Below are 17,816 nucleotides of genomic sequence, written 5' to 3' on the forward strand. Positions count from 1 at the left end.
CAATAAAAGTGACTTGACTTGACTAATTTCCAGAAGACAGTGGTACAGGAATTGCTAGAAATTCTGGGCAACCTACCTGCAGAGTGTTAAACGAGCATAGGGTATCAAATGGAAAGTCTTTGGCTGCAAATATAAAAGGGAAGCTCAAGGTGAATTGTATATTTGTTAATGATCTGAATTTGTGGAATTTTTTGATAATTATGTAAATGTGTTCATTTTTCTGAGAACTTAATAAATAGGTTTTTTTAACAGTTATAATCTTTTATGGGACAAATTGCAGTTTGAGCGTTTCAAAACATCAGGGTCAGTTATAAGAAAAGTGGTGGAATTTGTGGAATATGGAATTATGAAAGGAACATCATGTTTGGCTGGAGTATCTGGGTAGTAGAATTAATAAGGGAGAACCAGCAAGTGCAGTGTTTAAGAATATTCAGAAGGGATTCTACAAGTCTTCTCTAACAGAAGAATTTCTATTTCCACAGAGGATGTTGGTGTATCAGGTTTCAGCATGTAGGATTAAGTATCATATCTTGACAGGAACTGAAAATTGCTAACCTGGTAGAAGACAAGAACAAAATTAAACCAAACTTTCTCAGGGTGGAAATATGATTGATAAGATACTGCACAGAAAAGTTCTTTAGTCTTAGCTCATCACAATCTAAATCAATGATTTGTTTGAATGGACCAGATGTCATATTTCCAAATTTGCTGATGGTACAAAATTAGGTGGGACAATGAGTTGGCAGGAGGACGTAAAGAAGCTTCAGATGACATAGACAAGCTGACTGAGTGAGCAAGAACAAATGGAAAAGCATCAAAAATGTGAAGTTACCCATAATGGTGAGAAATTGTGTAATGTTGATGGTATGAGAAATCTGGAGCCCATGTACAAAAGGCAATGAAATCCCATGTGCAGAAACAGCAAGCAACTGAGACAAAAGATGTTAATATTTATTGTGAAAGGATTTCAGAACAGGAGTAATTATAACTTGCTGTAGTTATATACGACATTGTTAGGATATAATGTACAGCTTTAGTCTCCTTACTGAAAAATAAATATACTTGCCCTTGAGGGATGAGGTGATTCACTAGACTGCTTGCAGGAATGATGTTTTTTTTCTGTATGTGGAGTAATTGTATTGACTGTATTCGGTAAAATGGCCTGGATAAAACAAACAACATAATCTAAGGCCCAGTCACCCAAGACATTCTCTCTTCTATCCCCTCCCATTGGGGAGAAGATACAAAAGCCTGAAAACACACAGTCACCAGGCTCAAGGGAAACTTCTATCCCACTGTGGAATGGTTCTCTGCATAATAAGATGGACCAGTGACCTCAGAATCCATTTCCTTTTGGCCAAATCAAGAAAGTGGGCAACAAATCATACTTGTGACTGTAAAAGAAAAATAGTTCTGAAAGTATAATGTAATTGTCATTATAATCTGTGTGGCAAGTTGTTTATTCAAGTTTAATTCAGCAGCATTTATTGTGATGCAGCAATTTTTAAGCATAAACTGTAATTTGGCATTGGACAGCTTATTACGTTATTTATTCTAATCTTCAATCAACACTATTTCAGTGATCACAAATGAACCACTGTACAACAACAACAAAATACACATCATTGTGATGATTTTATGGCAATATGTTATCCAATTCTCACTTGTTCATTATTTCGTAATTTATTTTAAAAACTGCCACATTACTTCCAAAAATGATGCACATAATCCCTCATTTTCTTAAAAACGTGGGATACTTGAAAAGTGAGGGGAATTATTATAGCAAAAATCTGTGGGAAGTAAGAGGATTGGGAAGCTTTTTAAAGCCAAATGACAATTAAACAAGCCATAAAGGTGAAAATTGATGAAGTAGGAAGGTAGTAGTAGGATCCCAGGGTATTATGGGTTTAGGCCTCTGGTGCACTTTGTCCTCTGGGCGGGAAGATTTAAAGAACCGGCTGTTGCCCATGCAGCAGGTTTCCCATCTCCACGTCACTGAAATAGTCCAAGGGAAGGGCAAGTGCCGATACAGAGGTTGCCAGAGTGAAGTTATAAACAACATTGAACTGCTTTAGGGAACCGGCACCAGATCTCTTCCTTGGGGGTCACTCCCGAAGCCTTTCCCTAGGGTGGGTATGGCTGCAAGGCAGCGGATGTTTAAAATCACGAGTTTCCTTCTCCCAGGCGGGCTGCCATCCAAGGCTGACGAGCCCCACCTGCCCGAAGTATGAAGGTAAACTAGTCAATAATCTGAAAGAGAATACCAGAAGTTTTTTTCCCCCAGATGCATGAAGAGTGAAAAAGATTTAATACTGCTTATTGGACAACTGGAAAAGAAATGCTGGTGTGGTACTTTTCTGCTTCACTGTCAGGGAGCAGAAGTGACTGTAGATGCACTTATTAAGGATAAGGTGCTTGGGGTGCTGAAAGATCTGAAGATACCTCAGGGTTCTGAAAGATGCAGTTAAACAGATTGTGGATTTGTTAATAATGATCTTTCAAGAATTACATGATTCTGGAGGACTAGAAAATTGCAAATATCGCTGCACTCTCCAAGAAAGGTCAGAGGCAGAAAAAGGGAAATTATGGACCAGTTAGACTGAATTCAGTGATTAGATAGGTGTTGGAGTCCATTATCATGGATGAAATTTCCGTGTACTTAAAGGCGATTGACAAAATAGACCAAACTTAACATGGTATCCTCAAGTGGAAATTTTGCTTGACAATTTTTTTTTGGAATTGTTTGAGGAAATAACAAGCAGGATTGAGAAAGGAGTGAATTTTCTTTACTTGGATTTTCAAAAAGCCTTTGACAAGGTGTCACACAAGAGGCTGCATAACAAATTCAGAGCCCATGATATGTCAAGAAGTGTATGAGCATGGATAGAGGATCCGCTGACTGGCAGGTGGCAAAGAGTTGGTAAAAAGGAGAGAAGTTTGGTTATCTGCCCCTGACTAGTGGTGATCCACAAGGCTTGGTATTGGGACTGCTTCTTCTCATGTTATATCCCAATGATTTGGATGTAGAAATTGCTGGCTTTATGTCCAAGTTTGGTGATGATGTGAGGATAGGTGGAGGTACAGTTCGTGTTGAGGAAGCATGGAGTCAACTGAAGGATTTAGACAGATTTAGAGAATGGGCAAAGAAGGGGAGATAGAATACAATGTCGGGAAGTGTATGGTCATACACTTTAGTCAAAGGGCAAAAGGTGCAGCCTATTTTCTTAGTGAGGAGAAAATTGAAAATTTAGACTTGCAAAGGGAGTCTCAAGTTCTTGTGCAGGATTTTCTACAGGTTAACTTACAGGTTTAATTGATAATGAATGCAGGGAATTGCAATGTTAGCATTCATTTTGAGGAGAATATTAGAATAAGGTTTTAATGGGAAGCTTTATAAGGTATTGGTCATACCACTGACTTTGGAGAGGGTTTGGAGGAGGTTCACTGGAATGATCCCAGGAAGGAAAGAGTTAATGTATGAGGAGAGTTTGGTGGCTCTGGACTGTACTCACTCAAGTTTAGAAGGATGAGGGGAGATCTCATTGAAACCTGTTGAATATTAAAAGGCCTGCAGTAGACAGTGGATGTTTCCTATAGTGGGTGAGTCTAGGACCAGAGGGCACAGCCTCAGGATATTGGGCCATTCAGAACAGAGACGACGAGGAATTTCTTTAGCCAGAAGGTAGTGTATCTATGGAATTCATTGCCAAAGATGGCTGCGGAGACCAAGTAAGGCAGAGGCTGATAGGTTCTTTATTTGTCAGGGCATAAAAGGAGAAAAGAGTTGAGGAGGATAATAAATCCGCCATGATGTAATGATAGAACAGACTCAGTGGGCTGAATGCTGTATTTCTGATCCCATGTTTTGTGATGTTTCTTGTCTCTAATCACTGATTTAATTGATAAATCATGCCACTTCATGTTTTATGCATGAGCATTGATACTAAGTTAATAGAACATGTGACTTTTCTCAGTCCTTACCAGATCACTTTTTGCATTATCCAAGTATGTGTTTAAATCACCTTTTCTGAGACAGTGTTTGTGTAATTCCTTTGAATGCTCCTCCAACTCGAACAGGGTTACTGAGACTACTTCTCTTCAGGTCCCTTGAGCCGTTGACATGGCAAGTTTAAATAATTTGATAAGCTTGATGTGATAGTAACGTGAGCTTTTTGTACATTGGCCTTTATAAATCAAAGTATTGAATATAAGAGTGAGGTTGTATAAGGCATTGGTGAGGCCAAATTTGGAGTATTGTGTGCAACTTTTGTCACCAAATTACAGGAAGGATATTAATAAGTTTGAAAGAGCAGAGAAGGATGTTGCCGGGACTTGAGAAACTGAGTTACAGAGAAAGGTTGAATAGGTTAGGACTTTATTCCCTGGAGCGTAGAAGAATGAGGGGAGACTTGATAGAGGTATATAAATTTATGATGGGTATAGACAGAATGAATTCAAGCAGGCTTTTTCCACTGAGGCCAGGGGAGAAAAAAAAAACCAGAGGACATGGGTTAAGGGTGAAGGGGGAAAAGGTTAAAGGGAACATGGGGGTGGGGCTTCACACAGAGTGGATGGGAGTGTGGAATGAGCTGCCAGATGGAGTTGTAAATGCAGGCTCACTTTTAACATTTAAGAAAAACTTGGACAGGTACATTGATGAGAGGTGTATGGAGGGATATGGGCCAGGTGCAGGTCAGTAGGACCAGGCAGAAAAATGGTTTGGCACAGCCAAGAAGGGCCAAAAGGCCTGTTTCTGTGCTGTAATGTTCTATGGTTCTATTATTCTATCATTTTGTAATTTTCTTTTAATACCCTCAAATTTGAAGGAGTGGTTTGCATCTCGTGACTGTCAGTTGATGAATGACTATCCAGAATCTGTTTGTACTCGTCTACCAATATCTGCTCCTTGTTTTTGTCAGGATATGAAGGAGAACAAATGATGAGTTGAGCAAGATGTTCTCCGACACTACAGTATGGTCATTCATTAATGAAACCTGCCTTTTCAGCATTTACCAGTAGTTCTTATAGAATGGTTTCAACAAAGTAAGACAGCAACCGATGAAGTAAATGTGATCTCATCAAGCATCTAGAACTTTAGTACCTTTGGCACTTTCAAAATTGAGTGAAGGAATTTTCATGGATATCCATCACTGTCTACTTCGACAAATACATTGAGAAAGGCAAGGTCAAGTCCAAGATGGACTGGGTAGTGTTTGAGTATGACTGAAACCAGCCCTGTCTCACACACCCCTGAAGAAGAACAGGGACAAGGCTTCCGCTGATAAAACCCAAAGCCCTCTGCAATCAACAATGGCTTCGCTTCTAAGTGTTCCTGCATCAATTTTACAATATCTGCAAAAGCTCATTTCTGCACCATTCAATGGAGCAGTCAAACATCAAAGCCAACTGTATACATTTAAACCTGAAGAACTCTGCAAAATTGGCTCTCGCTTCTCGTTGGCCATTTCATTTGCTTCACAATCCTGTTCCAATAGCTCAGTATACATGAGGCAATTCCCCGTGGGATCATCAAACTCGTTCAATAGTTCCGATGTAGACAGACATTTCCGATTGTTTAACGATTACTATCAGCCGGTACTCACGCTTTCTGAAACCTGCATTCTCCCGTTTTGTGCGTTTAAAAAACACGTTCGTCTCTTCCCTTCCAACGACCGTCTCTGCACCTGTTGGGCTGCGCTAAGCTGTTTTATTAACTTCCAACTTCTCGCTTCACTTTTACAGGTCGGCAGCCGTCTCCGCTTAATTTTAAAACACCTCGTCGCCAATGTTATGTTTTGCAAATTCAAAACAGTAAATTATTTCAAACAAAATCCGGAGCGAACTTCGCCTTTGAATTTTAACGAGTCGCTGGTCACGTGGTAGCGCGATTACGTCAAGTTAACGGTTTTTAAATACTTTACTCCTAGTTAATTATTTAACAGAACAAAAATGCTTAATCAACGGCATACTTACAAGATATCTGATATATTATTGAAATTGAAAGACACCACACCGCCCCTGGAAGAGCTCCTCGCTGGTGAGGAGACTGCCGCCATGATGGAATTGGCCGAGTGTAAAAGCCTCTACAGCCCCTTGTATCCGGTGGATTGGAGACTCCATCTCAGACTGGAATCCAGTCTCCACATTCCCACCATCAGAGCAAATCAACCACACTATCTTATTGTTTTGGGTGATTCACTCCCAAATAGTTTTTCATCAAAAGAAAGCAAGAACTGGCTGACAGTAGTAAAGTGTATCAGAATGATTTTCAGTTCCTGCAAAAGCCTGGCCACTGAGGGCGTCGTCCTTTCCCGAGGAAAGAGGTCGCGGATTTCCTTGCCCCAATTTGCGCGGGCATTCACACGGTGGTCACGTGGTTCTGTTCTCCGCCATCGTCAGCGAGTGCATGCGCAACTTTGTTGTCCCGGTGAGAGAGGCAAAGTGTTTGGAGACCAGGAGGAAGGAGGAGGATCAGTGAAAGAGGAAGGGCGTTCAGAGACAGGAGAATGACGGCAGAGCAGGTGGTAGCAACTGAAGAATGGCTCAGGGACAAGGCACAGCTGAGTAACGTCAGATCAGGTGAGAGGCTGGGGGGCTGTGGGTGCGGGTCTCAGCCTGGACTCCAATGCTGGGGTGGCTAGTGGCCTAGATAAGACAGCAGCTATCACATCTTCATGAACAGTTAGTGTTATCCTTGTGGTGGAGAGCGCTCAGTAATCGGGGACACACACACACACTCTCTCTCACTGTCTGTATCTCTTTCTCTCTCTCTCCCTCGCCCCCTCCCTCCCTCCTTTGACATGTTGCTTTCATTGTGATGACTGTGGGCACTTCAGTAACTCCCCACCCCCAGTATATTCTTCTAATCAGTTGGTTTTTTGGTGACTTCCCGACATACACTGGAGAATGTTCCATTTCTTTAGTAATTGGGATGTGTAAACGTGTATATGTTGTATCTGTATTGTTTATAATGAAGATACTTATGTTGATTTTGTAATATGCTTGTAAGTACATGGTGGGGTGTATCATATTCTGAATTGTGTTGTCTTAAGGTAACTGTGGGGAATTAGAGATGGGATGTGCTGGTGCCCAGAGGAACATGGTGGATCACTGTCGGTAGCAGCTGGACAGGGAGTGTGAGAGAGAACCAGGAGTTAACACTGGACCAAGTATGGAGCTGTTGTCACATTTCCTCACTGAGTAAACACTCCAACCATTTCTTTCTTTGGGTCAAAACCATGTACATCACATCCCTGCTGTGGCCGTGTCCCACAATGGGCCTTCCAACTGATGTCCCGTAGCATCTTGAAGGGCAGGTGACATTTTATAAAGTAGAGATGGCTGGTCCCTGGTAGGATGTTTGACTTGACTCCAAATCAGGAGCACTGTTCCCTTGAGCTGGCGTGCGATTTCTGATATGCTCCTCTGGACTCTCACAAAATGTTGGAGAAACTCAGCAGGCCAGGCAGCATCTCTGGTAAAGTGTAAACAGTCGACATTTCGGCCGAGACCCTTCATAAGGACTGGGAAAAAAAGATGAGACATTAAAGCTAGAAGTTGGGGGAATGGGAGGATGGAGAACAAGGTGATAGATGAAACCAGGACAGAGGAGGAGGGGTGAAATAAGGAGCTGGGAAGATATGAGGTGAAAAAGATAAAGGAGAAGGAGGAATCTGACAGGAGAGGGTAGAAGACCATGGAAGAAATTTAAGAGTGATAGGCAGGGAAGGAGGTGAGGTGAGAGAAAGAAACAGGAATGGGAATGGTGAAGGGGGTAATTACCAGAAGTTCTGTGGGAGGAGACTCAGCTGATGTTTTAGTTCGGTGACCTGATGTCGGATTGTGCATTTCAAGTGTAAACAGTTTTTGCTTCCATTGATGCTGCCTAGCCTGATCTTTTCAGCCCTTAGGGTATTTTATGATTTTAGTTCAGACAAGCATATGCAGTGTTTGAGAATTTGCATCACGAGCTTTTATCTATTGTTGAGTTGTGAGGTTCAATTGAACCCGGAATTTCATTGCACTTTGGTGTATATGACAATAATGTAACTTAATGTTTTAAATTTTTACATCTTCTACCTGTACACCTGATATTTGCTGCAGTGTTTTATCTCCAGTGCCTAAAAGAAAATGAGTTTTGAGCCTCTCGCATTTCTACCTTTGGAGTCCACACACTTTTCGCTTCACAAAAATGCTTTTATTTTGCTGATAAAATATGACTTTACGAATGTTTATGTATGAAGAAGTCACTTAACATGACAAATGATTACTGACTTTCAATGTCAGTTGTGTTGGTGCAAACATAGGTAATTAGGTTGAGAGAGAACTTAAACAGAACATCTTTATTGAAGATGATATTTCTGTACAGTGCATAATATTACAGTTAATGTATCAGAATCATACCAGGTACCAAGCTAGTCCTTGGGAGTATATTGTATGTGCATACTCTGCACTATATGCCTCTGAAATGGAAATAAGCCGATATAATCCACTCTACTGAACTTTTATACACTTAACACTCAAAATGTTGGAGGAACTCAGCAGGCCAGGCAGCACTTAGTTATTTGGGGTTTGTAGTCCTGCGCATTGCGCTACTAAAGAAACACACGGAGGCAGAGAGAGAGATGAACTCAGAATGCCTTTGCTGATTCAAAATTGCCCACTTAAATCTCCCCTCCCATGGGCCCCTGCAACCCACGGGGCGGACGTGATGTCAGACTGTCCCTGGAAGGTCCGCCCCGAGCGGCTAGTTCCAAATGCGCTACCGCGTGTCTGCCTGTGGCTCCCGAAGACTGTTTGAGTCCCGCGTGTGCGGGCTGCCACACCACCACCCCCCAGAAATGTCCACCGGGGGGGAGTGGAGCCCCCAGTCTGTGTGGCTTACTTGGGTGACCGGCCTTGCCGGCACGGTGCGGGTACTCTCACTGGTTGCTCAATGTCCAAGTGCGCCGGTTTGAGGTGGTCCACTGTAAAAGTCTCTTCCCAGCCACCCACCTCCATGCCGTACGTGGTTCCGTTGTGCCAGATCACCTTGAAGGGTCCCTCATACGTCTGCATGCCCCTGCGAATAAAAACATACTCACAGTCTCGGAGGTCTTTAGGGGTGAAGGATGACATGGGACCATGCCTGGAGGTCGGGTCCGGTGCCAGGGTCCCTACCTTGTCCCGCAGCCTCGTTAGCACCGCTGCTGGAGTTTCTTCTGAACCTCGGGCCTCTGGTATGAACTTGCTTGGAACCGTCAGGGGGGTGCCGTAGACCAATTCCGCTGAGGAGGTGTCCAGGTCCTCCTCGGGGGCTGTGCGGATTCCCAGAAGGACCCAGGGAAGTTCATCTGTCTAGTTGGGGCCCCTGAGGCGCGCCATCAGGGCCGACTTGAGATGCCGGTGGAATCTCTCTACCAAACCGTTGGACTGGGGATGGTACGCTGTGGTGTGATGCAGCTGAGTGCCCAGGAGCTGTGCCAGTGTTGTCCACAAACCAGACGTGAACTGCGCCCCTCTGTCGGAGATGATGTCCGTTGGGAGGCCGAACCTGATGATCCAGTTTGCAATGAGCGTCCTGGCGCAGGACTCAGTGGACGTGTCTGCCAGCGGTATGGCTTCTGCTCATCTGGTGAACCTGTCTACCATGGTAAAGATATACCTGGTGCCCCGGGAGACTGGCAGGGGGCCGTCGATGTCCACGTGGATGTGTTGGAACCTCCTGTGCGTTGGCTGGAACTGCTGGAGGGGAGCCTTCACGTGTCGCTGGACTTTGGCGGTCTGGCAGTGCACACAGGTCCTGGCCCAGTGTCCGACCTGTTTGCGCAAACTGTGCCAGACGAATCTGTCGGCTACCAGCTTGATGGACGCCAGGATGGACGGGTGGGCCAGGTTGTGCAGCGTGTCAAACACCCGGTGCCTCCATGCTGCTGGTACCACCGGTCGGGGTTTGCCAGTCGACACGTCGCACAGGAGTCGATCCGCTGCTGGGCAGATGGAGACATCCTCCAACTGGAGCCCTGAAATGGTGGTGCTTCTGCCAGTGCTGCGAAGTCTATTCCTGAGGACAATAGGCCTACTGAGTGGTGGCATGGGCGAGACAGTGTGTCAGCGATGATGTTGTTCTTCCCTGCGATGTGGCGGACGTCTGTAGTGAATTCTGAAATAAAGGACAGGTAGGTGCCTCTGCTGCCGAGCCAACCATGGGTCCGATACCTTGGCCAGTGCGAAGGTGAGGGGCTTGTGTTCCGTATACACGGTGAACTCCCTTCCCTCGAGGAAATGCCGGACAGCCAGGTAGAGCGCGAGCAACTCTCTGTCGAAAGCGCTGTACTTCACCTCTGGTGGCCGTAGGAGGCGGCTGAAGAAAGCGAGTGGTCGCCACTGGTCCTCGATGAGCTGCTCCAGGACTCCACCGACTACTGTGTCGGAAGCGTCGACTGTGAATGCATGGGTACATCGACTCTCAAGTGCACTAGGAGGGCCACCTTTGCCAGCGCCTGCTTGGCCTGCTTGAACACCACCGTGGACTCCGCATCCCATGCTGCTTCTTTGGCCTTGCAGGCCATCAGGCTGAACAAGGGTCTCATGATTTATGCCACCGCCGGAACGAACTGATGATAAAAGTTGACCATCCCTACGAACCCCTGCAGGCCCTTGACCATGCTGGGCTTGGGGAACTGGTGGATGGCCTGGACCTTGTCTGCTAGGGGAACTGCGCCATGTCAGTTGACTCTGTGGCCCAAGAAGTTGATCTCTGTCAGCCCGAACAGGCAGTTCGCCAGATTGATTGCCAGTCCGTGGTCGCTCAGGCATTGGCAGAGCTGGCACAAATGTGCCACGTGCTCTTGGTGCAAATTGCTGGCCACCAGGATATCGTCCAAGTAAATGAATGTGAAATCCAGGCTGCGTCCCACCGAGTCCATGGGCCTTTGGAAAGTTTGGGCTGCATTCTTGAGACCGAAAGGCATCCTCAAGAATTCGAACCAGCTGAATGAGGTGATGAGGGCTGTCTTGGGCACATTGTTGCTGTGCACTGAGATCTGATGGTATCCCCTGACCAGGTCGATTTTCGAGAAGATGGTTTCTCCGTGCAGGTTCGCCGTGAAGTTCTAGATATAACCATATAACAACTACAGCACGAAAACAGGCCATCTCAGCCCTTCTAGTCCATGCCGAATGCTTACTCTCACCAGACGTGAACTTGCCTGCACTCAGCCCATTACCCTCCATTCCTTTCCTGTCCATATACCTATCCAATTTTACTTTAAATGACAATACCGAACCTGCCTCTACCACTTCTTCTGGGTTCCACACAGCTACCACTCTCTGAGTAAAGAAATTCCCCCTCGTGGTACCCTTAAACTTGTGCCGCCTAACTCTCAACTCATGTCCTCTTGTTTGAATCTCCCCTACTCTCAGTGGAAAAAGCCTATCCACGTCAACTCCATCTATCCCCCTAATAATTTTAAATACCTCTATCAAGTCCCCCCTCGACCTTCTACGCTCCAAAGAATAAAGACCTAACTTGTTCAACCTTTCTCTGTAACTTAGGTGCTGAAACCCAGGTGACATTCTAGTAAATCTTCTCTGCACTCTCTCTATTTTGTTGACATCTTTCCTATAATTCGGTGACCAGAACTGTACACAATACTGCAAATTCGGCCTTACCAATGCCTTGTACAATTTTAACATTACATCCCAACTCCTATACTCAATGCTCTGATTTATAAAGGCCAGCATACCAAAAGCATTCTTCACCACACTATCCACATGAAATTCCACCTTCAGGGAACTATGCACCATTATTTCTAGATCACTCTGTTCTACTGCATTCTTCGATGCCCTACCATTTACCATGTATGTCCTATTTTGATTAGTCCTACCAAAATGTAGCACCTCACACTTATCATCATTAAACTCCATCTGCCATCTTTCAGCCCACTCTTCTAACTGGCCTAAGTATCTCCACAAGTATCGGCACGGACTAGGAGGGCCGGAATGGCCTGTTTCCGTGCTGTGATTGTTATATGGTTATATGGTTATAAGCTTTGAAAACCTACTTAATTATCCACAACACCACCTATCTTAGTATCATCTGCATACTTACTAATCCAATTTACCACCCCATCATCCAGATCATTAATGTATATGACAAACATCATTGGACCCAGTACAGATCCCTGAGGCACACCACTAGTCACTGGCCTCCCACCTGACAAACTGTTATCCGCCACTACTCTCTGGCATTTCCCATGCAGTCACTGTTGAATCCATTTTACTACTTCAATATTAATACCTAACGATTAAACCATCATAACTAACCTTCCATGCGGAACCTTGTCAAAGGCCTTACTGAAGTCCATATAGACAACATCCATTGATTTACCCTCATCAACTTTCCTAGTAACCTCTTCAAAAAATTCAATAAAATTTGTCAAACGTGATGTTCCACGCACAAATCCATGCTGACTGTTCCTAATCAGACCCTGCTTATCCAGATAATTATATATACTATCTCTAAGAATACTTTACATTAATTTACCCAGCACTGACGTCAAACTGACAGGCCTATAATTGCTAGGTTTACTCTTAGAACCCTTTTTAACAATGGAACCACATGAGCAATACTCCAATTCTCCGGCACCATCCCTGTTTCTAATGACATTTGAAATATTTCTGTCAGAGCCCCTGCTATTTCTACACTAGCTTCCCTCAAGGTCCTAGGGAATATCCTGTCAGGATCCGGAGATTTATCCACTTTAATATTCCTTATAAGCGTCAGTACTTCCTCCTCTTTAATCGTCATAGCTTCCATAACTTCCCTACTTGTTTCCCTTGCATTACACAATTCAATATCCTTCTCCTTAGTGAATACCAAAGAAAAGAAATTGTTCAAAATCTCCCCCATCTCTTTTGGCTCCATACATAGCTGTCCACTCTGATTCTAAGGGACAATTTTATCCCTCACTATCTTTTTGCTATTAATATAACTGTAGAAACACCTTGGATTTATTTTCACCTTACTTGCCAAAGCAACCTCATATCTTCTTTTAGCTTTTCTAATTTCTTTCTTAAGATTCTTCTTACATTCTTTATATTCCTTGAGAACCTCATTTACTCCATGCTGCCTATATTTATTGCAGGTATCTCCCTTTTTCCTAACCAAGTTTCCAATATCCCTTGAAAACCATGACGCTCTCAAACTTTTAACCTTTCCTTTCAACCTAACAGGAGCATAAAGATTCTGTACCCTCAAAATTTCACCTTTAAATGACCTCCATTTCTCTATTACATCCTTCCCATAAAACAAATTGTCCCAATCCACTCCCTCTAAATCATTTTGCATCTCCTCAAAGTTAGCTTTTCTCCAATCAAAAATCTCAACCCTGGGTCCAGTCCTATCCTTCTCCATAATTATATTGAAACTAATGGCATTGTGATCATTGGACCCGAAGTGCTCCCCAACACGTACCTTCATCACCTGACCTAGTTCATTCCCTAACATAAGATCCAACACTGCCTCTTCTGTAGTTGGTACCTCTATGTATTGCTGCAAAAAACTATCCTGCACACATTTTACAAACTCCAAACCATCCATCCCTTTTACAGTATGGGCTTCCCAGTCTATGTGTGGAAAATTAAAATCTCCCACAATCACAACCCTCTGCTTACTACAAATATCTGCTATCTCTTTACAAATTTGCTCCTCCAGTTCTCGCTACCCATTAGATGGTCTATAATACACCCCTATAAGTGTAACTACACCTTTCCCATTCCTCAATTCCATCCAAATAGCCTCCCTAGACGAGCCCTCTAATCTATCCTGCCAGAGCACTGCTGTACTATTTTCTCTGACAAGCAACGCAACACCTCCCCCTCTTGTCCCTCCGATTCTATCACACCTGAAGCAACGAAATCCAGTAATATTTAGTTGCCAATCACACCCCTCCTGCAACCATGTTTCACTAATAGCTACATCATATTTCCAGGTATCAATTCATGCTCTAAGCTCATCCACCTTTCTTACAGTGCTCCAGCATTAAAATAAATGCATTTAAGAAATTCTCCACCTCTTCCTCTCTGTTTATCTGTAACAGTATAAAGAACTTTACTGTCTTCTTTTTCTTCCTTCTCCCATACTTCTGTTCGTACACTCTGGTTCCCCTCCCCCCTCATATCTAGTTTAAATCCACTGGAGCCTCTCTAGCAAACCTACCCACAAGAATATTTGTCCCCCTCCTGTTTAGATATAAATCATCCCGCCGGAACAGGTCTCACCTTCCGTGAAAAACTGCCCAATTATCTATAAATCTGAAGCCCTCTCTCCTGCACCATGTCTTCAGCCACGTGTTGATCTGCACTATCTTACTATTTCTAAACCCACCTGCACGTGGCACTGGTAGCAATCCTGAGATTGCTATCCTGGAGGTCCTGTCCTTTAACTTGGCACCTAGCTCCCTAAACTCACCTTTCAGGACCTCCTCACTCTTCCTACCCACGTCATTGGTCCCTACATGGACCACGACATCTGGCTGCTCACCCTCCCTCTTGAGATGTGGGGTACCGGGTATCTGTTGGCGGTTGTGGCATTGTTGAGCCTTCTGTAGTCTCCGCAGGGCCTCCATCCTCCTGCGGAGTTGGGCGCCATGTGCAGCGGAGATACCCGTGGGCTGTCTGAGCAGCGTACGATTCCCATCTCTTCCATCTGATGGAACTCCTCCTTGGCGAGGTGGAGCTTGTCGGGTGGGAGCCTGCGAGCTCAGTCATGCAGCGGCGGTCCTTGAGTGGGGATGTGGTGCTGCTCGCCGTGCTTGGTGTCGGCTGTGGAGAAGCGCAGGGTGACTATGGAGGGGAATTCCGCCAACACTCTGGCGAATTCGTTGCCCGAGAGGGTCACGGAATCCAGGTGGAGGGCCGGTAGCTTGGCTTCTCCGAGCTGGAAAGTCTGGAACGTCTCGGCATGGATCAAACGCTGGCCTTTTAGGTCGACCAGGAGGCAGTTGGCTCATAGGAAATCTGCCCCTAGTAGTGGCTGTGACACCACTGCCAACGTGAAAGTCCAAGTGAAACGGCTGGACCCGAAATGCAGTGAGATAGTACGTCAAAATACTGGTGCCATTTGCAGCGGTGAGTTCAGAGCCTGGGACCGCTTTACAAGTGTCCATGTTCGAGGGGGGTAGTACGCTGACGTCGGCCCCGGTGTCTACCAGGAAGCGCCGCCGGGAGTGTTGGTCCCAGAGGTACAGGAGGCTGTCTCGGTGGCCAGCCGTCATAGCCATCAGCAATGGCTGGCCCCAGTGTTTCCCGGAAAAGCACATGGTGGACGGCAGTGGCGTGCGCCTGAGCCCCATCTTTGGTGATAGAAACACCATTGTTCCTAACTTTCGTCTTTTTCCCCCGTGGGTCTTGACAGCTTCAGTTGCGGGGCCTGGGCTTTGGGGCACGCGATCGTGGCTAGGCCAATGGAGGCTGCTCCACATTGCTTGCTCTGCCAAAGGACGTCTGCTTTAGCCGCGACCCTGCGTGGGTCGTGGAAATCCTCACTCGCGAGGAGGAGGCGAATGTCCTGTGGCATTTGCTTGAGGAACAACTGTTCAAATAAAAGGCACAGCTTATGGCCGTCCATGAGCGTCAGCATATCATTCATGAGCTTGGATGGCATGCGGTCGCCCAGGGGTAGGAACCGCGTGGCCCGTTAGTGGCAGGGGAGTCCAAAAGTAGGGATCAGGAGCACCTTAAGCTTAGTGTACCTGTCCTCCGTTGGTGGCTGGCATTGGAAGTCGATGATCCAGCCTGCCGTCTCCTGGTCGAGCATGCTGACCACGTCGTAGTACTGCATGGTGTCGGCTGTAATGACTCTGATTTTGAACTGGGCCTCAGCCTGCTCGAACCAAACGTGGGTCTGAGTGGCCCGGAAAGTCAGGAGCTTCAGAGAGACCGCGCTGTGCGAGTTGCTGGAACACATGGCTGGTCGCTGAGTCGCCGGCTCCAGATGCTGTCTGGAACGTCAGGGTCACCAATGTAGTCGCGCGCAATGCGCTACTAAAGAAACACACGGAGGCAGAGAGAGCTGAACTCAGAATGCCTTTACTGATTCAAAATCGCGCATTTAAATCTCCCCTGCCATGGGTGTCAGACTGTCCCCAGAAGGTCCGCCCCGAGCGGGTAGTTCCAAATGCGCTACCGTGTGTCTGCCCGCGGCTCCCGATGGCGGTTTGAGTCCCGCGTGTGCGCGCCGCCACAGGGTATACAATACAGTATATTGTTGCACAGGGACGTTTCTGAATTGACAAGCTAGCCACCTGCATGTTTACAACGGAACAGTAGATAACTGTCCTGTAACAGAGTGAAGGTAAACTTGGATAAAGAAAGAGAGGAAAATCTGTTTCTTTACCAGGATAAATTAGTCTTTAAAAGAATGCAATTTATTTAAAGGAATATTCCAACTTGTTGGTCAAAACTTGAAGATGGGCAATGCCATAGTGATATTTATGTTGTCCATATATAAATTGGTGTAGCCATATAACAATTACAGCACGGAAACAGGCCATCTCGGCCCTTCTAGTCCATGCAGAACGCTTACTCTCACCTAGTCCCACCGACTTGCACTCAGCCGATAACCCTCCATTCCTTTCCTGTCCATATACCTACCCAATTTTACTTTAAATAACAGTACCGAACCTGCTTCTACCACTTCTACTGGAAGCTCATTCCACACAGCTACCACTCTGAGTAAAGAAATTCCCCCTCGTGTTACCCTTAAACTTTTGCCCCCTAACTCTCAACTCATGTCCTCTTGTTTGAATCTCCCCTACTCTCAATAGAAAAAGCCTACTCTATCTATCCCCCTCATAATTTTAAATGCCTCTATCAAGTCCCCCCTCAACCTTCTACGCTCCAAAGAATAAAGACCTAACTTGTTCAACCTTAGATAGATTCGGTTAGATTATGAGGACACTCAGTCCTTGTTTATTGTCATTTAGAAATGCATGCATGCATTAAGAAATGATACAATGTTCCTCCAGAGTGAAATCACAAAAAAAGGACAAACCAAAGACTCACACTGACAAAAGCACATAATTATAACATAGTTACAGCAGTGCAAAGCAATACCATAATTTGATAAAAGCAGACCATGGGCACGATTTTTTAAAAAAAAGTCTCAAGTCCCGATCGACTCCAATAGTCCCCGATATCAGGCACCAGAAAGGGAGAAACTCTCCCTGCCGTAAACTTCCAGGCACTGACAACTGATGCCTTGGAAGCACCCGACCACAGCAGACTCTGAGTCCGTCCTAAAACTTCGAGCCTCCAACCAGCCCCTCCGATACAGCCTCCCGAGCGCCATCCTCTGCCGAGCGCCTTCGACCTCGTCCCGGCCGCCGAAACAAGCAAAGCCGAGGTCTCGGAGGCCTTCTCCGGAGATTCCGTACTGCACAGTAGCAGTGGCAGTGAAACGGGCATTTCAGAAGTTTCTCCAGATGTTCCTCCACGCTCTCACGTCTGTCTCCATCAAATCAGAATTGTGCACGGATCCCTACTTAACAGATAACAGATATCATTCTCCAGAGAGGCCGAGCGCGCTGCCTTTCTCTGTAACTTAGGTGCTGAAACCCAGGTAACATTGTAGTAAATGTAAATTTACTAAATGTACTAAATTTAAAAGTACATTAATTGCTTTAACTACAAGATCCCAGTGTGTCTCTGTGTTCATGATTTATTCACTAGGAGTTGGACTTTAAAAAAAAAAGCCTTTGGATGGATATCATGAATAAATGCTCCTCCCCTCCATCATCCTCAACATGAGTGCCCCCCAGGGCTGTGTTGTGGCC

General features: G+C 45.3%; 1 protein-coding gene across 2 annotated transcripts in view; it reads left to right on the forward strand.

The window, feature by feature from the left end:
• The first annotated feature begins 6,444 nt into the window (after nucleotides 1-6,444).
• The window catches only part of LOC140718550 (centrosomal protein of 72 kDa-like), a 42,383-nt gene continuing 31,011 nt past the window's right edge, over nucleotides 6,445-17,816 (forward strand). For both annotated transcript variants that reach the window (XM_073032507.1, XM_073032508.1), the window contains exon 1: nucleotides 6,445-6,579. In XM_073032507.1, coding sequence (XP_072888608.1) covers nucleotides 6,507-6,579 — 73 coding nt within the window. In that variant the 5' untranslated portion in view covers nucleotides 6,445-6,506. The remainder of the gene's footprint in view (nucleotides 6,580-17,816) is intronic.

This window comes from Hemitrygon akajei, chromosome 29 (genome assembly GCF_048418815.1).
Source record: "Hemitrygon akajei chromosome 29, sHemAka1.3, whole genome shotgun sequence".
Lineage (NCBI taxonomy): Eukaryota > Metazoa > Chordata > Chondrichthyes > Myliobatiformes > Dasyatidae > Hemitrygon > Hemitrygon akajei.